At 38.7% G+C, this 27,635-nt stretch overlaps 1 protein-coding gene across 5 annotated transcripts in view; it reads right to left on the bottom strand.

The window, feature by feature from the left end:
- The window catches only part of C5H12orf50 (chromosome 5 C12orf50 homolog), a 30,466-nt gene continuing 4,875 nt past the window's right edge, over window positions 2,045-27,635 (bottom strand). For 3 of the 5 annotated variants that reach the window (XM_021092780.1, XM_005655737.2, XM_021092781.1), the window contains exons 4-14: window positions 26,759-26,878; window positions 26,288-26,408; window positions 15,495-15,653; window positions 14,238-14,363; window positions 14,044-14,157; window positions 11,945-12,055; window positions 10,684-10,791; window positions 7,435-7,539; window positions 7,008-7,211; window positions 5,266-5,358; window positions 2,045-2,134 (exon numbers count right to left, since the gene is read on the bottom strand). In XM_021092780.1, the coding sequence (XP_020948439.1) occupies window positions 2,109-2,134; window positions 5,266-5,358; window positions 7,008-7,211; window positions 7,435-7,539; window positions 10,684-10,791; window positions 11,945-12,055; window positions 14,044-14,157; window positions 14,238-14,363; window positions 15,495-15,653; window positions 26,288-26,408; window positions 26,759-26,878 (1,287 nt within the window). In that variant the 3' untranslated portion in view covers window positions 2,045-2,108. Of the gene's footprint in view, window positions 2,135-5,265; window positions 5,359-7,007; window positions 7,212-7,434; window positions 7,540-8,987; window positions 9,105-10,683; window positions 10,792-11,944; window positions 12,056-14,043; window positions 14,158-14,237; window positions 14,364-15,494; window positions 15,654-26,287; window positions 26,409-26,758; window positions 26,879-27,635 lie in introns of all 5 variants that reach the window. The other 2 variants (XM_005655736.2, XM_005655739.2) reach the window with 2 other exon arrangements.

Below are 27,635 nucleotides of genomic sequence, written 5' to 3'. Positions count from 1 at the left end.
TTCGAGATTTTTAAGACAGCGAGTGTCGGTTGCTTGACGTACTCTTTTATGGAGGTTCCAGCAACCTTGTACACTACGTATCCAATAAATATTGTTTTATTATCATTTTTTATTACTGCTACATTTTGAGAAGAGTGGAATGGCAGAACACCAGTGAAATTCATTGAAAGCTTTTCTACGTGCCAGAAAGGCAACTGGCCCCCAGAGGCATTGTGGAATTTGAACTTATATACAGTATTTACATGTCTAGGAGTTATTCAGCATTGCTTCTGCTGGCTTCCAAATGTTCATTTGTCCACTCATCTTTGGTATACCCTATCTTTTCTTATTTTGGGGTTTGCTGTCTTCCTTCTTGGTTACGAACCAAGATTACCCTGATTTATACCAAGTGGCTTTTTCCTAAGCCACAAACATAAAAACAAGTTTGGTGAATGCCATCACCTTGCTTGGTCCTTTAGGCAAAAGTTATCATAATAAAAATGTATAGTCAGGAATTTTGCATGTACACATCCAGAAGAAACATATTTAAGCCTTCCTTCAGATTTTTCTCATTCCTCATTGATTCTTCAGCATTTGGCAGGCAATGAAGATTATATACTGAGAATGTGTAATTCAAGAAAATATCTTGAATTTCCTTCTTCATCATTAGTTGAAAAGGTTTGGAAGGACACAGATCTGTTTGTTAAATGTAATTTAAGTCTCCATTCAGACAGCTTTTCAATTCAGCTCTCTTCTTACATCCCTCTCAAATCTACCTTACCAAGATAATTTGCTAGTACAATTTTCATTTCCACCTGCTCTAGTTGTAAAAAAAAATAATAATAATAAAAATGACAATATCAAAAACTTGATAGAGAAGCATTAAAAGCCAGGAACTAGCATTTATTACTCTACAAGCTAGAATCATATCAGATAAAATGTTTTAAAATAAAATATTTCTAAGAACTTTGATTTCCTCTCTTCCCCAATAAACACTGAAAAAGAGGCTACCAGTAACCACCAGAGGCATGCAGGTCTAAATACCAGGTAGCCAAAATCTTAGTGAACTTCTGAGCCTTAATAAATTCAGAAGTATACACGTTACAAACTTATAAAAACATCATTTGAAAGGTTAATTATTTATATTGCTCTCATACTTATTTTTAAGTTTGAAAAATACATTTTTAAGTTTTTATTTCAGGCACTCTACAGATGAAAATTTTTCTCCTTAAATAAAGAATTGTTGTTCAAGACTCATGATTCTAAACAAGCACAGAGAAAATGGAAATAAGTTTTCAAATGATGTCTGTCTTACATGTGTAAGCATTTATACTTCTGGAGTTACGAAGCCTTAAAAGCTCACTAAGACTTTTGAGAAACTGTGTTATTAATTCACTTTTTCTTTTCCTTTCACAAGTACTTTTCCCCAGTAATGATCACATAATTTTTGTTTTCCTGGTAGGAAAATGTTTATTTTTCAGTTTTGAATGTAGCACATCTCAGCAGATAGATTTTGCAATTGCCAATTAAAAGACATTGTTCAGCAACTGCCCTGAATAATAAACCAATCTTTGTCTCTTTATACAATACATCAAAGTGTATTTCTATTAGAATTCCTCTAGCATACTCATCACCAAACTATAACCCTGGGACTTCATTGAATTTGCTTACATTTTATCAGTAACTATCACGGAGGGCCCAGCTTAAAATCTAGGTTAAGAAAGAAATTATGAGGTTTCTTCCTTAAAGAATAGTGTAAAACAGAGATCAAAGGCACAATTTTACTCCTCAATCTGTGCAATTTAACTTAGCTTACAATTAAAGAGTGATTTTAATTGTCAAACTTTTAAATTTTATTAAATGTTTGTGGCAATGCATCGAATGAATTCCAGACCTACATAAATACACAAGCAGCTGTTTGTAATTTGCATTTTTATCAGTTTTGAAAGAGCACAATGTACTTCCTGCATCTTATTTTCAGAATTTGCATTTTATCATCTTTGGCTATCCAGTATATAGTATGGAGTACTTGAATATCTCATTCTTTGAATTTTCTTTTTTGATTGTAAATCAGATGATTTCTGGCACTTTTCTCTTTTCTCATTTTTCTCTTCTCTCAACCTCCAGGTTTACTTGCTCCCATTTCTTCTTGGCTCTAACAGTAAAACATAAAAAATATTTCAACTATTTTCTTTTTTCAGCATTCTTCAGGGTCCTAACATTTTGCATTTCTTTGGCCAATTACTTACGGTAAATCTGAAGACAAAACAAAAACTAAGCTCATTGTTTTAATGCACAGATTTTCAGAATGCCATTCAAACTAATTCCACTTCTTTCTGAAGCTTTCTGGGTTTTGAATTTAGATGGAGGGATAGAAAGGAATGGAAATACTACCACAGATAAGGCTGCGCCCTGGGGTACCCAGAATGAACACAGCTAACAGGCCCTCCTACGGAAACAGGCACCTCTAGTCACACCAGCTACGTCCCCATCAGAAAGGGCATGTGGCCCCAAGAGAAGGCTGACAATGACACATCTCATTGCCTCCAGCTCCTGTCCTCCATTCCCAAAGACACATTTTCCTCTCTGATTGCATTATTCTCATGGCATCCAGCAGCATTCTCCCAGATGGTTCCTCTTGCCCATTTACACTTCTGTGGCCTTGGCTCCCAGATAGTCCTTAGCGAAACAGACTAGCGGCAGCTTGTGTTCGCTGCCCCCTCTCTCCAGCAGTCCATCTGTCCACTGGGAAGAGCCGAAACCTCTCCTCTGTGCTCCAGCAGGAAGTGCAGAGGAGGAAACACAAGCTAACCTTTATCTCTTGCTTCTGATGATGACAACAAAATTGGAGAGGAGAAGAATTGAGGGGTTACAAATTTCCCAGCCCAAAGCTCAGGTAAATAATAAAACTAACTTTATTTCGTTGGAATTCTATGTAATGTCTTGACTCTAAGTCCCCCCTCCCCCTGATAATAGAAGATGTACCCAGTCCTTTGCATATAAACTTACACCATTCAGTGATGTCTTAGGTGCTTCACCTTGACATTTTAATTGCATTCAGATTTGGAATTGCCCCTCAGAGTTCTTCTCCCTCCCCCACCTTCCTGCTGCTTATCCTAATTTCTAGGGCTGGGGCCAGGGCCGGGGAAAGTGGTTGCTGCTCTTTGCCAGCGAGGAAAAGACTGTTCTCTCCACAATCTTGGGTTTCCACAAGGTCTGAGCCATGTGCTGTCAGCAGCGGCCTAGGTAACAAGAGTCTCAGGCTTCTCCAGCGTTAATGTGCATATGCTAACCTGGGGGTCTTGTTAAAATGCCGTAATGATTCAGCAGGTCTGAGATGGAGACGCCACATTTCTAACAAGCTCCCAAGGAATGCCACTGCTGGTGGCCGTCCGTCGAAACATCGAGTGACAGGGATGTTGATCAGTGGATGATGGCCTGGTTTCTAACTGACACCCTAGCAGAGCAATCTGTCGAGGCTCCCGCTGAATCCTCCTCTGGAATAGGACCCAACCACAAAGGCATCTTTCTGAAGCTACCCCTGCAGCCCCAGCCAGGAGACTTTGTGTAGCCCTGCTGGTCCTCTTTGCCAGGAAGTCACTCTCCCTTGAAATGCACAGGAATATACGATGGCTTCCCGAGCAGCCTTGGAGCTTGGCCATCTCCAGAGGCTCTGTCTTCAGCCCTGTTGCGTCAGACATGGTTTACCCTCCCTGCAGTCCCACCAGCAGATGGCCTTGACAAATTCTCTCCAAAGCTTTCCCTGCTAGATTGCCACCTGGGAAGTGCAATGCAGATCCTCTTTATGCTCAGATTCTTGTAATATTCAAGGGAAATTCTATAATTGACCTTTCTACCCCTGGAACCTGGCATAGATGGAAGTCATGGAAAAAGAGGAGGAGGGGACTAGTCCTGAGTAGGTGGCTCCCCACAGATTCTGGTGTCTTGCTGTCTCTCCACACCCTCCTTCTTATTCTCCAGATTGAAAGCAAAAAGCAGTTTCATCAGCTCACATCCCCGGTCGCATCCTCTTTTCTTTGCTGTACATGGATGGTACATGTCTTATACTCTGAATTGACGCCTCCTTCCCCTAAATCCTTCAGTAATTCATCTTTAACTATGAAGAATGCAATGGGGGAAGGCTTCTGAGACACAAGGGCAGTCACTGGGACAGGGGCAGGGGTGAGGGGTACATCCTTTAACGCTCCCAGTAACATCCCGCCCACAAGGAAACCATGGGCTTGACAATTGGTAATTTTATCCAGGATTTTCACTGGCTTTTCACCTCCTTCCTCCCCACATTAAGTGCAACTCTCACGAAGTTAAGAGAAAATATAATCAATTAAATAGCCCTTCAGCAGAGGTCTGTTGCAGTACAATATGCTTTGGGAAGAGATGGGAAAAAAGAAAAACAATTGACTCCTGTAAAAATCCACATACAGGTCCACATACTGCACTACAGTTGCAGTCAAGAGTTCAGGGGAATACTGCTTGAGAAGATCTCAGCTATTTAATTTGGAACGTGTACAGTTTCTAGTCCGTATGTGATCTGATTCATCTAGGACTCTCTTGTATAAGAGTTTAATGATTCTGAAAGTTCTAGGCTACTGATTTAGGTAGGAATTCCCATCTAAGACTTTTTCTGAAAGGTTCAGTTTTCTAAGAAGTAGCTGAAATCATTGTACCCTGTGTGGTTTTCCAAAACTACTGAACCAGCCCCAGAATAAGCTGCGGGGAAGACACCAAGCTTTTTTAGTAAAAGAATCATACCAAGAACCTGAGGTCAGGTCTGCTACAAACCTTTACCCTGGGGCTGCTCCCTACATCCTCCCAGAGCACAGAGTACAACAGACATGAGATCACAGGTTACTTCGAACTTCTCAGCCCGGGAAGTACATCTTACATCTGTCAATCTGCACAAGCCAATATGTGTCCATGGTGGATATAGTAGGGCTGTAATTTTGTGTCAAAATATAGTTTTATATAGTGCTTTGTAGTTCAACAAAGAATGCGTCTTAACATATTGTATAATTGCTGAATCCTCTATGCTTCTGTCTAAGGAGATAAATATATTAAAACATCTCTAAGAACGCATACAAATCAGCATTTTAAAACAATTTAAAAGTAAAACTAAATTGCTAGTAGACAAGATATTACTAAAAGTTACTGTATTCATATATACCATGAAAATTCTCTAAACTTTCTAAAATATGTTCCTTGAGCTTAAAAACCTGTCATTCATTTTAAGAATTATCTGAGATATTACAATCACTTGGAAACATTTACCTGTATATATCTTTTCAGTTTTTGAATATGTTTTTGAAAAAGGAATTCTTTTTCGCCAGGCTGAACCATTATATGATGTTGACGTATATTTATCTGAGAAAAAAAGGAAAAAAAGAATTAAATATTTTATAATGTTAAAAGCATATTGCAGGACTACCGTTTCAGATTTATACACATATTAGAGGTGAAGCTATTCTTTAATGTGTGTGTGTGTGTGTGTGTGTGTGTGTGTGTGTGCTTTTTAGGGCCACACCCACAGCATATGGAAAATTCCAGGCTAGGGGTTGAATCAGAGCTGTAGCTGCCAGCCTATGCCACAGCCACAGCGACGCGGGCTTCAAGACACATCTGCGACCTACACCAACGCTCATGGCAATGCCAGATCCTTAACCCATGGAGCAAGGCCAGGGATGGAACCCACATCCTCATGGATACTAGTCAGGTTCTTTGCCACTGAGCCAAAATGGGAACTCCCTATTCTGTAAGTAATTCATTTCACCATTTCAAGGCTAAGGCATCAGAGATACAAGTGAGCTTATTGAGATTATGTCAGTTGTCAATGAACACCGTTACACATCCCTTAACTGGCTGTTCAGTTCCTCAAAGAAAGCCTGGTCCCAAGAGGCTAAGCTAAAGAAGAGTATGCTATGGGTACATGATCAAAATATTTCATGTCCTGGCTTTACCATGATTTTACATATAATTCTGTTAATAGCGGCAGAGTGGAAGGAAGGGCGGGAGGAAGGAAGGAAGGAAGGAAGGAGGAAAGATGCAGCCATCTTAACACAAATCTAGACCACGATACCAAACTGCTATCCACTCACAGCAAAATAATAGTAAAATTAATAACAAAACAATAATAGTAATAAAATTAAAACTGTTTCACTTCCGAATATCCATATTTGTACATATAAATCCATATATCATTCTGCTTAAAACAAATAGAAGAGAAACACTTTAAATAAATCTAACTTCTATTTAAGTTAAAGGAAGGATGTAAGAGAGACCGAGTTTTTACTTATGTTTTGGAAAATACACAATATTCAGAACTTCACTAACTAGACTGCGAACATAGGAAAATACAAACATGAAATGACTGGGAACTGGGTGACTTTTTGTTAAGCTGAGAAAACTAAAACCCAACTTCAAATGAGCAAAATTTAGCTCAGACGGGATAAAAGGAGATTTGGGTCTCTCCTCGCTCTCGGCCTTGCCCTCCCTGACATACACTCTGACTTGGCCTGTTACGTGGCGAAATAAATGATGTAGCAGCAAACTGGACATGGGTGAGAGAGACGAGAGGCTGTTGAAACAGATTGCCGTTAACCCCCAAACGAACCCTTTCAGAAAGTAATCATGAAGGCCTAAAGAAACACCAAGGCACTAGCCTGAAACTGATAATTGAACAAATGCAGTTAGTGCAACAAGGAAATGTCAACCATCCAAAAACAATCCTCCAGAGTGAAACAGAGCTACCCAGGGGGGACAAGGTGCAGTTGGTGGTGTGAGACAAAACTCTAGGGAGGGCCAGTGCCAAGCCATCTGCCCCCAACATGTTTTTTCTAACATCTTTTTAATCCCGTGCATTCCTGCACATGGACAAATCCTCTTCCTAGTTTTCTACGAGGTGAGGGTGGTGACAGGCCTGGAAAAAGAAGAAGGGAGTCGGTAGCAATTCAGATTAGCTGGGCCCTGCAGACCACAGACAGGAGTCAAGAACTTCTCTAAGTACAGAGCTTCACCTGAACAGAGGTTGAATTTGGGTTCCTTGTTGATATCAGCTCTGTTGTAGGACCCGTTTGTGGGCCTGCCGCGGGGAGGTGCATTCCATGAGACAGTCTTGACAGCATCTTTCTGAACATGAATATAGGCTGCGTTCTCGGAATTTCTGTTTCTATGATTGCGGTGGTAACTCATTTTATTTTTGGGATTTGGAGCCTGTACTGCTATAAAAGAAAGGGGGGAGGGAGTGAGGGATAAAACAAGTTGGTCCCACACCCATAAATAACATACTGCCCTATAACTGTCTGATAGCACGATGGAAGGTAATGAAAGCGACAAAACTAAAATAACATGTTACATGACAGTGACTTGTTTTGAAGCTAGAAAATATTATTTAATCTCCTTTCAAATGGCAATTTAAGAATATCAAATACACAAATACTTTACCTCTCCGCATTCCTGGGCCAGGAAAGCTCTTTGGTTCATCGTAAATCCATTTTCTTTTTTTCACACCTTTAAAATGAGGCTTCCTCACGGGCTGGACATCATTCACTTAAAGAAGACACAAATTTTTACAGTTGTTTAAGAGACGGTTTCATCTGAAAATGACTGTAGGTGATAATTACATATCTGTGCATTCACATGCCAAGCAAGAGAAAAAAATAAATGTGCCACCCTAACACTTTACTTTCTAGAACAAAGGGTGATGTATTTTTAAGTACCAAAAAAACTCTATCTTAGAAATTGATTGATGAGAAAACTTGCAATAAGTTACATGCCTCTAGAGAAAAATGCTTTTCTCCAAAGAAATTGTGGTGTCTTTTAAAAGAACATAAAATTACAATCCAAATATAATTATATATTTCATTATAATGTTATTCTAAGTAGTCATATAATTGTTATTTTGAAGATAAATCTGTACTTTTTTAGCCAAAACTACTACTTCTTAAGGAGTTGGATTAGTATAAAATACTTTTAGCATATATCACCTTATTGTTTTAAGGTCTTAAGAAACTGGGTATATAGATAGTTTGGTGAAACAAGACTGAATAATCAGAATTTATAAGTGCTACTAAGATCACAACATTATTCTCATTTTTGCTTGCATATTTTTATACGGAAAATTTTACATGCATGCTCAATTTTCCAGGAACTTCTAAAGTACATTTCTTCAGAGAACCTTAGAACAATTTAGCAGAGAGGGGTATTCCTCATTATTTCTCTGTGTGGAGACCTTGACCATTCATGAGCAACTACTACACAGAGCAAATGAACATCACATTCACGATGTAGTGTGAATGGGTTTATCTATCGCGGCTGTTAAATCGCTTTGCCCTAGTTCTCCTCTTCAGCTTGAGCAGGAAGCGCTCAGTGAGGCTCCCATTCATCACCTTCTCTCCCAACATGATGCTCCAGCCTTACTCTAGCCTCCCACTCCTAAAATTTGGAAAGCGTCTTTTTCCCAAGTTTCACTAAACTAAGCTTCTTGGAGATAACCCATCTTAGATCCATTCAGGGCCTTGCTGAGGTCAAAGAATATCACAGGGGTTTAATAACTGAAATACGGAAAAGGAAGGAGGGAGGGAGGGAAACAGGAAGATTCATGAGTCTTAATTGTACCAAGAGAGGAAGCTCAGAACACCAAATGGCAAGGAGAAGCCCAACTAAGAGAAATACTCTGAAACATAATAAACCCTCACCAATGCATCCCACGAAGGGTGAAATTTAAAATGCTCTACTAATGAATCTTCCCAGAAGGTAGTATGTTATTCATTTTAGTATCTAAATTAAACTAGTGGGAAGGTATACAAGGTACTAGGACCTACACCACAGTTGCTCGTCAGAGTTAGTAGAATATGGTGTCTTTAGTTCTTAATCCTGAATGATTTTCAACCCATCTTTTTTCTTTCTTTTTTAAAATTCTACTTCAAATAAGCAAAACAAATTCATGATAAGACACATATATCTAAGGCCAAAAAGCGATAGAGCTAATGTCTCACTTGAAGAGGGGTCCTCTCTGCACTTCATACTGATATTCTCAGTAGCATTTAATACATGCGTTGTAGGTACTAGTCGGGTAGTTAGGGAACTCTTTGGATGAGGACTGTCCTGGTTATCTTTTAAAGCAAATTAAGAAAATAAGATGTCAATATTAGTAAAAGAAGTGTTTCCGTTGGTATTTCACTTTTCAAACATTATATGATGGGCATACGTCTTTAAAGTACATATGTACAGTAATTTTTAAATCTGTCACTGAAATTCTCTAATGACTACATTGAACCCCCCCCCCAATCTGTTACCAGCAAAATATTTAAATATCTGGAAATACAGCTCTTACTTTCAATATGTAAATTACGCATTTGTGGCATACCAAAAAAATAAAAGGTTATCAATTACATCAAATGTGGCAATTTAAATCCAGGAAGCAGAAATATTTATAACCACCTTCACTTGTTCTAAGCGTTGGAGCAGGACCATCCAACAGAGTTTTTTACAGTAATGGAAACATGCAAAATCTGTGCTGTCTGAAATGACAGCCACTGGTCGCAAGGGGTATCAATACTGAGCACTTCGGACAATGCTAGTGCAAAGAAAGAGCTGAATTTTAAAATTTCATTTGATTTAAATTAACCTAAACAGCCAAATGCGACTGATGGCCACCATTACTAGTGTAGTTAGAGGTGTTTTTTCATGAATTGAGGAAAAGAGATTTACATGTAATATTTCCATAAGGATAATTTGATCATAAATTGATTTCCTGTTCTTGAGAACATTTACTTAATGGTGGGGAAAATAAGAGATAAAATTGGTTAATACTTAGAGGGAGAATATGTGAAGTCTTCTAATTACAGGACAGCTGTACCATCTGTGACTGAGGGAGCTGCCCAGAAGAGGTGCCAGCTGGGGGTTTCTAAGCCTGATAAGGTGACCATAAAACTATAGACAATGTATTTTATTATCATCTCTCTGGATTATTCACAGACTATACTTAGTAATAATCATAAAGTGGGGACATCAGCATGAAACTAATACCCCTCTCAGTCGATACATATATCTTTACAAAGCTTTCTAAAAAAATTCAATTGTGGGAGTTCCCACTGTGGCTCAGGTGTAATGAATCTGACTAGTACCCATGAGGTTCGGTCCCTGGCCTCGCTCAGTGGGTTAAGGATCCAGTGTCACCATGAGCTGTGGTGCAGGTTGCAGACGCGGCTTGGATCTGGTATTGATGTGGCTGTGGTGTAGGCCAGCAGCTACAGCTCCAATTCGACTCCTAGCCTGGAAACTTCCATATGCTCCATGTGTGGCCCTATAAAGAAAAAAAAAAAAAAAATTCAATCATACTGAATACTGGAATTTGGAAAAAAAAAAAAAAGCAAAAACCTTTAAAAAGGACTTGAATATAACCATTTAAGAGAACCATTTTAGAGCTAGCAAGACTCCTAGAAATTATGTAGTCCAACAGGCCAATGTTTCAGATAAGGACGCTGAAGCTAAAAAAGATAAAAGCCCCATTGGCAATCGATTAGGGACAGAATCAGAACAGGAAACATGGGGCTCTTGACTCCCCGTTAGTGTATGTTGTGTATTTATTTATTACCGTGCTTCTCGTACTGGTGTCTGCAACAATCAAGCTTTACGTTTAACTTATCTAGTCAAATTACAAATAGATCAAAATACAGACTGGCCCCTTACCTTTAGCATTTGAACATTTTGACATGGTGACTTCTTTCCCTTCAGTCAAAACTTCTTTTTCATCCACTCCAAGAAATATGATCCTCTGTGGAACGTGGCAGTCACCTCCTAGGACAATAACTTACTGTCAGGGGCAGTGGTGACGGAAAGCTGTACAAAGCTGTCTTTCAATACAGGATGATGCTCCTCTAAGATATGCCTCCTGCCTACTCTTATGTAAACGTTTCTCAGTGATACCATCACCATCCCTAATCATTTATGTTCAGATTAATATGTGTGCATATATATACGCATATGAATATACAGTTTGTAGACTTACAAAGAGGTAATTGTAGGAAAATTCACAGTTCACACGCCTTTCCGTGTAACCATCACTGCTTCCACCCTTTACTACACTTTAGAGATCCTCAGAGTGGATATATTTTATCTTCCATTTAATACCTTCAGATAGGTGAGAGTAGTTTTTATATTCCCTAAAGATCTATTTTCTAGGATAAATATCCAGAGGTACTTTGAATATTACTTAAACACTTAATTCCAGATCCTTCACCACACAAGTTACCCTTGCTTAACATAAAATATTTGTTTCAAGGAACCTTTTTAGAAAATGATGCACAAATGTGGACTGCTCTGTACAGAAATCGTTGGAACCAGTACGATAATAGCTGACATTTATGGAGCATCTTTCTATAGGTCAGATATTCTACTGAGTATTTTAAACGACATCACATTTCATTATCTTCCTATACTACTACTACTAATTCACTGTGAGTTTACCTTATCAATTTAGTAGCTGGAACACATTTACTGAATCACTTTGAAACCTTGTGGCCAATAAGAGCATTCTATTTTTCCTCACTATCTGTATCATGTCAGGTCTTTGCCAACTTGAAGAAAACCTACCAGTGATGCCTTGAACTGAAATGCAAGAGGTTCTGTTCATCACAGTCTGAGTGTGCCTTAGCACGTGAACTTCCACTCATCTCTGAATTTTATCAACGTCTCTATACGTCCCGTCACTCGACTGTTTAAACAGAAAATCGTCTATTCTACAAATAACTACAGAGTGTGCATCATGTGCCAAACCCTCTACTACAGAGATTCGTCTAGAGCAATAGATGGTACACAATTTCTGCCCTCAAGATTATTCAAAGCTAACAACAAAAATGTTGATGAAACCAATTAGTTATGAGAAAGAAAATTCAGATCCATTTATTATATGGTGATATATTCAGCATCCATCAGTCATAAATGAACTCACCTCCATTTTCAAAAGCAGCAATGTCAGTCCTTGGTTTCCCATCCAGTGATGCTTTCATCTCCCCTTGCCTTTCAGAGAGGCTAAATTTTGTTGGAACTGTCAGACCATCCCCTAGAAATTAAGGGAAAAATAATCACTCCGGGAACCATTAGGTGCTTAGATAATTTTATGATAGAATTTATGAAGACAGTAAAAAACTAAAATTTAATGCAAGTATTGTTTGCATGGTGATTGGATGAACAATAAATTTATATATATATATATAAATTTTAAGCAAATTTATAATCATCAAGGAAACAGCAAGCAAGTTTATTTTCCTATGTGGATGATGTATCAAGTGGCAATTTTAAAATTTAAGCAATCTAACACAATAGTGTATATATGTTCACTGTATTTGATGTACTTTTGGTATAATGAATTTTATATTTCTTTGTTTTTATCTGATACTCACCATGAACAAATTGAGTAAAAAGTATTAGGTCTACTATTGATAAAAATGCTAATCATACTGATAATTCTCACCACTTTCCTTATACATCTCTAGATAATTTTCTAAACTAAATCATTAAAAGGTGAATGAAAAAAACCTATGGCAGGAGTTCCCACTGCGGCAATGGGATCGACAGCATCCCTGCAGCTCTAGGACGCAGGTTCAATCCCTGCCCAGCAGAGTGGGTTAAAAGATCCACAGCTGCAGCTCGGATCTGATCCCTGGCCTGGGAACTTCATAGGCCATGGAGGGGTCAAAAAAGGAAGAGAAAAAAGAAGAAAAAAAGCTACGACAATTTGACACAAAATGTGATTCTAGATTGGATTCTAAACCAAGAAAAAAACATCATTTTGGCATAAAGGACATTGACGGTACAACTGGTGAAATTTTTTTTTTAAGTCTGTAAATGATACTGTGTCAGTGATAACCTCCTGGTTTGGATATTTATGCTGCATTTCTGTGAGAGGTAGGTAGGGGCATCACGCCTGCAGCGTACGCTCACACGTGGAAAAACAACAACAACGTGTGAATTTAGAGAGAGAGACTGAAAAATCAAGTGTGGAAAATGCTAACATTGGGGAAAACCTGAGTAAAAAGTGTTCATGACTCACTGAAATTATTTTAAAATAAAAAACTTTTTTAAAACCATAATATAAAGCGACAGTGCATATAACTGTCTTTGTAACCTGCCATTTTTTAATATTCATTGCTAACTCGTGTTGTTTCATTTCGTTATTGTCTTTTTCTTTTTTCTTGTCTGCAAAATTCAGTCTTCACTAGAAGACTCACCTATCAGCTAGATCTTTGCGATTGTCTCTGCCTTCTGATGGCATGTTGCTGCCACCTACCGCCACATCTTTAAATGGTTTGCCCTACACAGGGACTTCCAAGACAGTCTGTTTATCCTACTCTCATCTTGATCCTAGGAGACTTTCCCAACTATCTTTTTTTTTTTTTTAATAGAGGAGGGCAAGAAAACTACTTTAGCTCATGGCACCCATATATTTTTCTCTGAGTTCCTTGTTTTATGTCTAGAAAATAATATTCTTCTTATCTCGCCTTCAAGGGCAAAATGTTCACCAACAGAAAATCAGATTCACCAGAATGTAAGATCCATGAAAGGCACAGCTTGGAATTACTCGCCTGCATCGCCCCTGGTACACAAGAGGCACTCATTCCATGAATGAATGTACGCTTGTTCTGCTGCTAATGTTGTTGCGTGATCTCCCTTGTGTCCTCTATGGCTAAGTTTTCCTTTCTACTTATAAAGAAAAATCTACACCTGTTTCACAAGGCGTTTCATTTTCACAGACAAATAAAACTGGGGAAAACGAATTATTTACAGAATTACCGCATTGGGGGGGGTGTCGTGTCACCATGTGTTTATGAAGCCTATTCATTCTGTGGTTCCGGGGAAAAATATAATTACATGAATAGCAGCTTTTCATATTAAATTTAGGTGTCCGATAGAATCACTTCCTTATCACTCTCAATTCTGATGTATTATTTATCATCTGACTCTAGTGCACACCTTACTAAATAATTCACAGCCTATTACACCGAGTATCTCTTACTCATCACCTTGAAATGCTTCCTTTTCATCTCTTACCTTCTTGCAATTCACTGCCATTTTCCAAAGGCTTTTCTAACTCTTTTTCCACTGTAGAGGCTATGCTTTTAGAAGATGAAATATCTGGAGGAGTGTGAAATCTGTAGTATTCACCTAATCGCCACAAGAAAATTAATGGTTAGTATATTTGTCACACCAAATATTAGAAAGTCCACAAATGTGTGATTTCTTACCAGATTTATAACACATCTCCTTTATTGCTCTTTTTTCTTCAATTTCTTCAGGCGTCTTTGTCCATAAACTAGAAGCATCTATAGGATATATTGTTTTTAAATTAAATTGTCCCAAATCCAAATAATCTGAAAATTTATAAGCCAGAATGAAAAATCCCAAACATTGTTCTCATGAACAGATGCGTGTTTTAAAAACATTTTAAATCAATAATTTGCATGCCGGCAAATGTTTCTAATTGCTGTATCAGAAGAATCGGTCAAGAGAAAAGCAAGAATCGGTCAAGAGAAAAGGAAGGGCTAATTATACATGATGTGTCTTGAGAAGCTGGAGGTGTAGGTTCACATTTGAGATCATGTTTATTTGTGTGGGGGAGGAAGATGCAGGTCTGGGACCATGGACCCACAGCAGAAAAGGACGCATATCCGCCCTCTGCTTCTTCCTCAAAGTTCGATTTTAAAATTAAAGGCTGGAGAATGGGTTATGCTGTATCCTCCTGAGGTTTCAGGGCTTCCTGACTCGGGGTCAGAGGCACAAATCCCTCCTGAGTTTCTTTCTGTAGTGTGACAGCTACAGAGAAAATGAACCTTGAGTCCTTTCAATGTGCCCACCTTCTGTGTCTCCATTAAAGGGTACCTTCCAGGGCAGAGGCAGACAAAGAGTTGATTTTTCTGCACGTTTATTTTGGCTGTACATAGGCATCAACACTGTGGTGCTGTGATGATACTGGAGAAGAGGCTGGACTACAATGCAAAGGACCTACTTCTTTGTTTATACTTCTGCAGGGATTACTTGGGATGATGCTGATGAGAGTGCTTTGAAAATTAGAAACTACTCTTTTGATCTCTATATAACTGCAAGGATTAAATGTGAGACAGATAGGCGTAATCATGTAATAGAGTGATATATCCATGTTGGTATACAGAATTAAGTTCTATAAATCAATGGTAACAGTGTTAAGTTATACACACACAAAAAACAGGCTAGTAGTATCCCTATGGGCATCTATACATATTAAAACATGAGCTCTGTCTCCTAGACATCATGCAACAAAAACCTTCCCATCCAAATAAGCATAAGCATATGTGTAGACATAGAATAAAATTACAACACAATGAACTGAATAAAATTAAAGCTATTTTCTGACCAAAATCTGTCTTAACATATTACATTATAAACTTCTAATAATAAAACAAATAGGTAATGAAATATTCTGAGGTTTGGGGGTGTACATTGTAAGTCTGAGAAGTTTTACTGACCATTTTGTTCATCTCCTTCCTCCTCTTCTTCCTCAAAATTCGTTTTTAACACTAAGGGATGGTGAATAGGTCGTGATATATTCTCCTGAGGTTTCAGAGGTTCCTGACTCTGGGCTGGGGGTGAAATGCCTTCCTGAGTTTCTTTCTGTAGAGTGATATCTAGAGAAAAAAAAATGCAATGCTTCAGTCCTTTCGAGACAGACATTATGAGCATGCTCCATGATCAACCGCTGTCCTCCTGCATATTTTGTTCAAAGGCATCTTTTCTTATTTCTGGAAAGGTTATTAAAATGACGTACCAGGGAGTTCCCGTCGTGGCGCAGTGGTTAACGAATCCGACTAGGAACCATGAGGTTGCGGGTTCGGTCCCTGCCCTTGCTCAGTGGGTTAACGGTCCGGCGTTGCCGTGAGCTGTGGTGTAGGTTGCAGACGCGGCTCGGATCCCGCGTTGCTGTGGCTCTGGCGTAGGCCGGTGGCTACGGCTCCGATTAGACCCCTAGCCTGGGAACCTCCATATGCCGCGGGAGCGGCCCAAGAAATAACAACAACAAAAGACAAAAAAAAAAAAAAAAAAAAAAAAAAAAAAAAAAAAATGACGTACCAAAGAAAACATATTACTAGCAAGGTGTGTAAAAACATGCTATTTCATAGACTTTAGATAGTAATTGCAGCCATGACTTGGTATATGTCACACCTTTGGTATAAAAACAAAGTGATCATAAACATTACTATACTCTTGCACTGTATCCGCGGGATAAGAATAACAAATTAACAAAAGCAAACTCATATAAGGCATAGCTTATAATGGCAGAGTATATATGTTCAAAAGAGGAAAAAATCTAATGGTTCTCATTTTCTGTGGCTGGGGGACATGAGAATAATACCTTCAGATTCCTCTATTGACTACACATGGGTTGAAGTGACCAAAGCTTTAGGTCATATTTAAATATTCTGCAACCTTCAAAATTAACCAGCAAATAACAGAAAAATCTAGTGAACATATGCATGATCTATCATTACTTATTCGGCTCCCTTTGTTTTTCAAACTAATAGTTATCAAATTTGGCTAATTTATCAGAGCAACTAGAGAAATCATTCAAATCACATTTTGGGTCTCTGCTTTCCAAAATTCTTATTCAGCAGGTCTAGATTAAAGCCTGGAAATCTGATACGCTTTTTTAAATGTGTCAGATAATTAAAAAATCAGCCAAGTTTGGAAACCAGGGCCCCAAATCGATGATCATCTGTCTGGGGTCCTGGGTCATGGGAAGCCGTTCAATGCGCCATCTCCATAATTTGAAAGCAATCAATCATATTGAAGATCCGTAATTTCGACAACTATTTTTGCCCTAAAATTCGTTTGCCTGAAAACACGCCTCAGTTCACAATAGCCTTCACTCCACTCAACAAAATCAACGTCTACCTTTCCCTCAGGCTAAAACTATCTATAGTGTATCGCCCCAAAGGGAAATCCTCCTTTACTAATTAATCAGACTGCCGTGGACTTTCTTGATTACCTTGATTTATACACATGTCCACCAGGAGAAGATCACGTTATGATAGACGGAAGATATCCATATCTTAATCCCCCAAAGCTGTGTGTACTTTAGGTATACGAGAAAGAGGAATTAAGACTGCTAATTAGCAGACCTCACGATTGGCAGGTTATTCATATGGGCCCAAGGTAATCAAGAGAATATTTGAAAGTCGGAGGGAGATGCAGAGAAAAGAGAGCCAGGGAAGGAGATGTGAATACGGATACTAGGTCAGAGTGATGCAGTATCAGGATTTGACTACCCATGGCTGACTCCAAAGAAGGATGAAGGGGAACATGAATCCAGGAATAGAGAAGACCTCTAGAAACTGGAAAAAGGAAGGGAACAGATTCTCTCCCAGAATCTCCAGAAGGAATGCAATCCTGGAGACATCTTAATTTTAATTCAAAGAGATCTCCCAAATCTCTGTTAGAGAATTCCAAAATGAGAGAACGACAAGATAATAAACTTGAGTTGGTGAAGCCACTTGATTAGGGGTAATAGCAGTAACAGCAAACAAGTACACGTGGTCTTAGAAAAAGTGCTAAGTCCATGGCGGAATATTCTGAATGCAAATGCATGGTAGAATATGTTGGTAGTTGTTGTTGAAAATTTTGTTTTTTCCATTTCTGGACTGTTAAAGAATATGTCACTCTTGAGAAAAAGTCTTGGCTATCAATGAAAAGAGAGCATGAGTAAAAAAAAAAAAACTGAAGGAAAAACGGCTTTAAGCAGATCTCTTTAGCTATTCTCAATATATGTTCCCAAGACGTGTCATTAGCTGCAAAGAACAGCTTCACTGAACATTCAAAACAGTAAATGTTAAGTCACATTTTTTAAGAGTGATACAATTCATACACTATACAATTCACCCACTGAAATGTATAATGCAATGTTTTATAGTATCCCCACAGAAATGTGCAACCATCACCATGATCAATTTTAGGGTATTAGGATCACCCCAAAAAAGAAACCCATACCCATGAGCAGTTACTCTTCATGTCCACCCAACGTCCCTGGCCCTACACAAAAGCAGCCCTATGCTTTGTTTCTACAATTTTGCTGCTTATGGATATTTCACACGAATGGAATCATGCACTACCCCTTATCATATATAAAATTCGAAAATATTTTCCCTCATCTGCGGGTTGTCTTCACTCTCTTCATGTTATTTCTGAAACACAAAATTTCTAATTTTGATGAAATTCATTTTTTCATTGATTGCTTGTTCTTCTGGTGTCATAAGAAGACTGTGTTACCTGCAGTTTCTTGTAAAAGCTTTGTAATTTTAGCTCTTATATTTAGTTCTTTGAACTATTTTAATTTTTGTGTAGGATATAAAGAAGAAATACAAGTCAATTTTTTAGTGTGGCTCTCCAGTTGTCTTTGCACCATTTTTTTTTCCTTTTTTTTAAGGTCGCAATAGTGGCATATGGGCATATGGAGGGTCCCAGGCTAGCAGGTGAGGGGAAGAATTGGAGCTACAGCTGCTGGCCTACACCACAGCCACAGCAACATGGGATCCAAGCCGCATCTGCGACCTACACCACAGCTCACGGCAATGCCAGATCTTTAACCCATGGAATGAGGTTATGGATCGAACCTGCACCCTCATGGTTACTAGTCAGATTTGCTACAGCTGAGCCACAATGGGAACTCCTGCACCATTTCTTGAAACTACTATTCCATCCCCCATTGAATGGTCTATGAAGCTTTGTCAAAATCGATTGTCCATAAATTGATTTGTGGAAAGGTTTATTTCTGGGCTCTTGACCTTATCTCATTGATCTATATATCAATTTTTATGCCAGTACCAGATGGTCTTGCTCACAGCTTTATAGAAATTTCTAGAAATTGAAATCAGTGTGAGTTCTACAACTCTGATTTTCATTTTCAAGTTTGTTTTTACCATCCTGGGTCCCTTGAATTTCTCTTTACAACACGGGCTTGAACTCGAGGGTCCACTTATACATGGATTTTTTTAAAAATAGTAAATACTACAATACTACACAATCTAAGGTTGACTGAATCTGAGGATGTGGAATTGCGGATATAGAGGAATCATGGATTCAGAGGGCCAACTATAAGTTACACTCGGATTTAAGACTGCTTGGAGGGTCAGCTCCCCTAACCCCCACCATTGTTCAGAGGTCAACTGTTCAATTTAGAATTAGCCTGTCAACTTCTATGAAAAAGTCAGTTGGGATTTTGATAAGGGTGGCATTGAACCTATAGATCAATTTGGAGAGTAGGCCATATTAACAATACAGCCAATCTATGAACATGGTCTATCTTTATACTTTTCAATTTTCTTTAATTTTTTCAACAATATTTTGCAGTTTTAAGTTTTGCAATTCATTTGTTAAAGTAATCCCTAAATATTTCTATGCTCTTGTAAATGGAATAGTTTTTTTATTTCATCCTCAATTTGCTCATTGCTAGTATATGGAAACACAATCAATTATAGTATATTAATCTCATACTCTACAACCTGGCTGAACTTATTAGTTCTAATAGTTTAAAACAAATTTTTAGAAGGTTCTAAATAAAAGATCATTTACAAATAAAGATAATTTTACTTCCTTCTTTCCAATCTGAAGGCCTTTTACTTAGCTTTATTGCCCAATTCCCCTGGCTTGAATATAAGTGGCAAGAAAAAAAATCTTTTGTCTTTTTTCTGATTCAGGGGAAAAGCTTTCAGTCATACCACTAAGTATGATATTAGCTGTGGATTTTTCATATATGTCCTTTATCAGGTTGAAGAAGTTACCATCTATTTTTAGTTTGTTGAGTGTTTTCATTATCATGAAAGGGTGCTAAGTTTTGTCAAATGCCTTTTATTCATATATTATGAGGACTATGTGTACTGCAGTAATTGATTTTTTCTTTTTTAAGGGCCACAGGTCCAGCACATGGAAGTTCCCAGGCTAGGGTTGAATCAGAGCTGCAGCTGCAGACCTACACCACAGTCACAGCAATGCCAGAGACGAGCTGCATCTGTGACCGACACCACAGCTCTTGGCAACGCTGGATCCTTAACGCGCTGAGAAAGACCAGGGATCAAACATGAATTCTCATGGATAATAGCCAGGTTTCCTCTGAGCCACAATGGGAACTCCATAATTGAGTTTTTGAAGTTAAACCAATGTTGCATTTCTGGGATAAATACCACTTGGTCATGAACTATAATCATTTTTTCTTTAAATTGCTGCATTTAGTTTTCTAGAATTTTATTGAGTATTTTTGTGTCTGTATTCCCTATACTACTTGTAATATATTGCATGTGTTACAAACACAAAAACACATTTTTATAATTATTACTTTATACAACTTTATATTTCTTAAAGGATCTGAGATGAGAAGGAAGATATATTTAATCTGTCTTGGAAAAATATGCATTTTTCTATTATGTAGTAAACATTTACTATTTTTGCTTCCCCTATAGCCATCCCTCTCCTTGTTTTAGGTAAGGCCATCAGCTTTGCTTTGGGGAATACCTTTTTCTCATCTTCAGTCCATTTAACTTGATTGACCATGACCTCTTAGGTACCAAGATTAGCTATTCCTCTGGTCTGAACAGATGTTAGGGATGAGCCTATTTCCCATATTATTAGATGATGTTCAATATTAAGCTTTAGCTGGAAAAAACTGTACTTCTCCTGAGGTTATCGCGATGAGGAGGATGAGGAGGATGATGGTATCAAGTGCTTCTTCTTTGCCAGGTGTTCTTCTAAACTCTTAGGTATTAATTCATTAAATGTCAAAATAATCCCACAACATAGGTACTACTACTACTTATATTATACAGATGAAGAAATAGGGCCACAGAGATATTAAGTTACCCAAAATTATGGTGGTAATTATGTGGCAAGTTGAAATGTTTGTTCGTTTGTTTGGTTGGTTTTGTTTTGTTTTTGTCTTTTTTTTTTTTTAGGGCCACACCCGTGGCATATGGAGGTTCCCAGGCTAGGGGTCTAATCAGAATTGTTGCCACCAGCCTACACCACAACCACAGCAATGCTGGATCTGAGCCGCATCTGAAATCTACACCACAACTCATGGCAATGCCAGGTCCTTAACCCACTGAGCGAGACCGGGGATGGAACCTGCAGCCTCATGGTTCCTAGTCGGATTTGTTAACCACTGAGCCACAACGGGAACTCCATGAGTTGAGATTTTAACGAAGTCTGGCCCAGAGTTCTCCACTGATTATTATGCCTCCAGAATTTAGGAAGCTTCTGGGGCAACTACATCATACGGAAAAAAACCAACCAGCCCAGCTCCAAGAGGAAACAAAGGCGAGCCTAGAGCCCATCAGGTCTGAGGTCAGCTCTGTCCTTAATCTCTTCAGATATGTGAACCAATCGTTTTTCTCCTCCTGAAATCAGATTGAGTTGAAATTTTCCTCTTAAAATCAGTGGTGTGCTGGAGTGGGCTCAGATCAGCAGGTGAGAACTGACAAATTTTCAGCAATACAGCCAAGGGCCAGGTTCCATTTCTCATAAATGCACTTCATTTTTTTAAAAAGTCATAAACATTGGGAGTTCCCATCATGGTGCAGTGGTTAACGAATCCAACTAGGAACCATGAGGTTACGGGTTCGATCCCTGGCCTTGCTCAGTGGGTTAAAGATCCAGTGTTGCCGTGAGCTGTGGTGTAGGTCGCAGACGCAGCTTGGATCCTGCATTGCTGTGGCTCTGGCATAGGCCAGTGGCTATAGCTCCGATTCGACCCCTAGCCTGGGAACCTCCATATGTTGTGGGAAGCAGCCCTAAAAATGGCAAAAAAAAAAAAAAAAATCATAAATATTTAGTTTCTATAGTCCTAAAATGCAAATGTGTGGACATCTCAAATGTGATTAACAAATGTTAGCCCTGGGAACTAATATTTGTGTACCTTCCCTGATATTTTTGCACTTTTAGAAGCACTTTAGATCATAGATGAGAGTAGACAGTATCCAGTGAGAATGAGGAATCTCCTAGCCAAACACTACCTGTCCTAGTGGGTGGTGTTTATTCAATCCCCCTCCCCCTCCTCCAAAAAGGGAAGAACTGAATTGAAAGGTTTTTTTCTTTTATAACTATTCATAATTGCCTTACTCTGTGTCTTATCCACCCCCCCCCACAGCTAGTCTGTCAAAGTGTTAAGTTATTTAAAAAACATGTATTAGACAATGTTTTTTTCAAGACTTATAATAAAAGTTCACGTACATATATTCATTTAGGCTAAGACCTTCTAAAGAGAGCTGACCCAAGATCTGTTGAAGATGGCCAGTCTGCTGTCCAAGGCACCTCCCAGACACTGACTTAGAATAAGTAGAAGTATCCATTCAAGTGTTTATTACAGAACAACATGGCGACAGGCAAGGAGAGGAACAGTCACTTCAATGTGGCCCCTATGGAAGTTCCAGGCTAGAAGTCAAATCGGAGCTGAAGCTTCCAGCCTACATCACAGATCCAAGCCTCACCACTGCTTGCAGCCACACCAGATCATTTAACCTACTGAGCGAGGCCAGGGATAGAACCCGCATCCTCATGGATACTAGCTGGGGTCTTAACCTGATGAACCACAATGGAAACTCCCCAAATTTAGGGAGTTTCTTAAGAGGGACAGTGTGTCTGGGTACACTAACCTCTAATTTAAATCATGGGAGAAAAAACAAGTACGTACCCATTAATGCTAGTAAAGAAAATACCTAGCAAATTCCTATAATTTATAGCATTTATCGAGTTGTTTTCTTAGCACTATCATTCTGTTTAACAGCTATTTTCTTTTAAACTTAGAGACGATAACTAGAGGGGCTAGGCCTCTTTTGAAAATGTCTGGTTTAGCAACATTTAAATGAAATCTTTTCCGAAACAGTCCAAAACCTTTTTAATGCATTAGCAGATTAAAGTTTAAATTGCAGAAAGACTAACTGGCAGTTTTATACTCTCCGACAAAAAAAATTCAGGACTCCTGATAATTAGACTTGGTGTTTAAAGATAGCAGACAGTAGCAAATAGACTAATGGAAAATTGCTTTAGGCAAACACCTCACTCTGGAAGAACACTGCTGGTAACTTAGCATTGCCAAGGCTCCAATTCACCTATTTAATATGGCCCATGTGATGGGTCTCAATTCCTTGAGCAGAGGGCCTAGAAATTTTCACAGTTTATGCATTTAAATGCATAAATACTATCTTATTTTAACCAGAAATACCAACTTACACATGAATTGTACAATGCTATGTATGAATCAGTAGTTTTATTTTGCAGTTAAAAAATTGCCACAATCCCACCCTGAATTTATCAATCACGTGCACTAACTGAAATATAAGGGTAGATTTTAATAAAGGCATAACTGTATAACTTAATTTTTGTGAATAGATATTCCTGGAAATATTTGGTCTACAAAAGATCGAATTATACCTCCTGAGGTATTGCAATATATTTAGAATGACTAGATGATGATTCCACTGAGCTTAGTATTTTCCTACAGTCTAAAGCTTGAATCCTCTCTCCTATGGCACAGAAATGTGTCTGGGCAGAGGGAAAAACAGTTACCTACTTAACATGAATAAATACTTCTCAGGACTTCCTGGGGCAGAACTGGCCACCGTGTGAAAGTTAGTACCATGTTCCTAGGTTTGGTACTTAGGATTTTTAAGTAAAGACAACATTCCTGCTCTTCCAGAAATTTCACTCTATGAAGAGGACTCAACCAACAAACAGTAGGTGTAGTGAAGAAGTAAATTTTATGTGAGAAAATGATAAGGGAAACGGCAAAAAGAAAAAAAAAAAAAAAGTAGAGCAAGACCAAGAAGGGTGGGAATGTGCAGAGAGGAAGTGGGGAGGCTTCTGTAATTCGCATGTTCAGGGTACACCTCAGTAAAAGGAGCTAAGACCTAGAAGGGATAAAGGAGCTCCCCATAGGCTGTTGAGAGAAGAAGCTCCTGACCGCCTTCTTCCAGCCCTCACCAGACCTCCCCTTGTGTGTCTCTTCATCTGGCTGTCCCTCTGTGTCCTGTGTGGCATCCTTTATGAAAATGAACGGGTAAACATAAGGAAGCATTTCCCTGAATACTTTGCGCTGTTCTCGCAAATTATTTAATCCAAGGAGAGAGATCATGGGAATCTCCAAATTGCAGCCAAGTCGGACAGAAGCTGTGGGTAACCTGAGCACCTTCTGCCTTGCAGTTGCTGTCTAAAGCGGAAGGCAGTCTTTGCGGACAGAGCCCTTAATCTACGGGATCAGAGCTAAGCCCAGTGAGCGTCAGAATTGAACTCAATGATAGAACACCCAGCTGATGTCTCAGAGACTTGCCTGGTGTAGGAAAAACAACAACAACAACAATAAAACACTGGTCTGGTGTCAGAAGTGTGGTGAGTACAGCAGAGGTGTGAGAGAAAAACAGAAACACACAGGGATATATTTTCTTCTAAAGAAACTGACATGAATAGGAATAAAGAGCAAAATGAAATGAGTCCTGTTGGATTCAAAACAGGTAAGCAGACTTGTCTGCTGCAGATAGAGGAAAGGAATTTTGTTTGTTTCTTTCTTTTTATGGCCCCGACTGCGGCATATGGAAGCTCCTCGGTGGGATTTGAACTGGGGCTGCAACTGCCACAGCCACAGCAGATCTGAGCAATATCTGTGGCCTATGCCACAGCTTGTGGAAATGCCAGATCCTGAAGAACACGATGTCAGGTTCTTAAGCCACAACAGGAATGCCAGGAAAGGAGTTTTGAGGCAGCAGAGTATTAGCAGCCTATGATCCTGCTTATTCCTTCTCCTGATGGAGGTAGAATGGCAAGGGGGAAAGACTTGGTCCCAGTGCCTGGATCTAGTTTTGACCCTTGAGAGAGGAGAAAGCGTACTCCAGAGTTAAGACCGTCTCTGACACAGATTAAAGAAATTGAAACTTCCAGAAAAGTCAGAATTTATCTTTGACTCCTAGATTCTATATGCAGTAAATGAAGATAAAAATTTGTTCCTAGGACTTAGTCCAAGGTCTCTCTTATCATCCCAATAATTTACACATTGATTTTTACGTTTCCTTTGCCAGAGATGCAGTTTCCATTTTCCTTTAGCCCTGAAAGAGCTAGTCTGAAAGACGGCAGTGTTACCCAAAGACCATTTAGAAAGCAAACTATTACACTAAGTATAAATAATTTAGTACAACGTTCCTCCTGAAATAAAATCACTCGACGTAAAACAATGGGACCAAGGTAACCACTTCGTAGGCATAATAACTTTCATCCCAGTACTACTGTTAGTAGCATCACCTACCCATCCCCTACCCATACATCCAAGTTCATTGCGCATCTGTGCTCCAGGCATCATGCAAAGCGTTGCTAAGAAAACTAGTTATGACCCCCACCCTGTGCTGTTCACCGTGAGGAAAAGAAACTCTGACCATACATCAAATATGTATGACGAAGGCTATGAGGCCAGAGTTTTCCAGAAGAAAAGAAGGAAAAGTTGGGGTCATCCATTTCCCAAGGCGTATCTGAAGCAAAGTTTTCAAATCTAAAGGACTGAGATCCTCCAAACTCATCTCAAGAATAATTCCATCACGAGAAGTATGGTGGCCACAGCAGGAGAGTGGAGCACCTGCAGGACTGGGAAACCCGACGCTCCTGACCTCCGAAGCAGGGTTCTCGGTATTTACTGTTATAGGACGTGGTGTTTTCGGTATCCCCTTCCCAGAACCTAGTTTAAGGGTAACTACATGTTAGAACCTCATTATCATTTAGTTGAACTGAAGTATGCCGCTTCTTTTGCAACGATGGGATTGCATTTTCTCCACAACGGAAGTCTTAGGAAGAACCACATACATGGCTCCACTTCTGGCAGCAGAAGTGTGCAAACTAGAGCATCTCCCCGCCTGTGAGACAGGTCTCTGCACTTTCACAGGGAGCAAGGGTCAGTCAAGCCTAAACCTCTTCAGCTTGGCTCCAGTTGTCTTATGATTTGATGAGCGTTTTCCTCTACCTAGTGAGGTCAGTGGTCATCTCATGTTTCAGATGAAATAAAATCCACTTTAGACACACAGTCAGGGGAGGCTTCACTTGATCTGTGTTCATTTTGTTAGCTACCTGATGGCTCATTCTTAGCCTTTATCTCATGGTTTTTGATAAAACTATCCCATGTCATCCATTGGCTAATAAACCGCATGACTCACCTTGTCACACTTTACTTAATGTGCCACTCTGCTGCTATTCCAAAACCAGATTATAATATGGTATGTATATGTTATTCAAGAAATATACTTACTGCTACTTGGTGGCAAAAATAATCCATTGATATTTCGAGGTTTGCTGTGATAAAAGATACAACTGATCTTCACACAACCAAGAGGCTGAGTTTCCCAGAAGCATGAAATACTGCAGTTTTGCTAGACAGAGGAGGTAGGGGAAATGCAGTGATAAGTTTTCATATTCACAATAAATACAATGTGTCCCACACAACACAATGTGACAAAAACTACTGCAATTGCTAATTTAGGGTCATATGTGTTTCTTGGTTTTGAGTTGTTCTAAGCTCTGCTATTTAAAAAGATTCAGTGGATAGTCTTAAAACATACCCACCCATGTTTCTAAGTATTTAAGTGGAGCAAAGAGCAAAATGTCTAAAATTAAGTAATGGAACAAAAACATCATTTCTTTTCTACCGTGTGATCAGAGTCTAGTTCCATATTATTGAAGGGAGATGCGTTTAAAACATGATGCTGCCAAGTCATTCTACCTGCATTTCCATGTGTCTAAATCTGCAAAGTGGATCTAAACATTTTCCTTCTCTCCATAATGAGCACACAGTGTCACTGCCAAGGGCCTCTTCACAGTGTCGGAATCGGCACTGGGAACCCTAAAAGAAAAAAGTAAACAATGTAGAAAACTCAGCATATGGATATTACTGTATAACAACAGATTGCTAATCAATTCAATGAGGTCAAATTAAAATTTAAAAAAAACATACTACAAATACAAGACCATAATGTCTAAATTTTAGAAAATTAATCTAAATTTAGTGAGGAACTAAGATAATCCAATGATTAAGTAGTAGGACACGCCACAAGTTACTGATAAATGCTCCTTGTTATTACCAGTTAATCTGTATAATTCACTAAGATAAATATAATCAGTAACACTCAAGCACAATCCAATGACAGAAGGATCTAATTTCTCTTTCTGAAGAAAGCCAGAATTTTTTTTTTTAAAGAATCATCACCGATATTCTACTTGGGGAGATGATGTTTATTCATCATACCCTTTATTAGAGCACTGTTTTCTTAGTCTATGGAGATACTGTGTTTAAATAGGAAAAGTGAATGGAGCTTAAACGTCGTATTATTATGGAATCTTAAGTAATTAGCACTTTGTGTTATACTACATTAAATATATATTTAATATACTTATACCCTTGGTCTTCAAAGAGAAACAATTTTGCCTATATACATATAAACATCTTTATATTCCAACAAAAGCAGATGTGAATTCTTTTAATTAGTGGTTATTTTTAAATTTTATATCTTTTTCACATAAATCCACAGTTGGAAAAACTCTAGGCCATTGTCTTTTGGGCAGAGGGTGGATGACATAGAATAAAAATATCCTATTAGGTT

The sequence above is a fragment of the Sus scrofa genome, chromosome 5 (assembly GCF_000003025.6).
Source record: "Sus scrofa isolate TJ Tabasco breed Duroc chromosome 5, Sscrofa11.1, whole genome shotgun sequence".
NCBI lineage: Eukaryota > Metazoa > Chordata > Mammalia > Artiodactyla > Suidae > Sus > Sus scrofa.
This window is presented reverse-complemented; position numbering and strand designations above follow the sequence as displayed.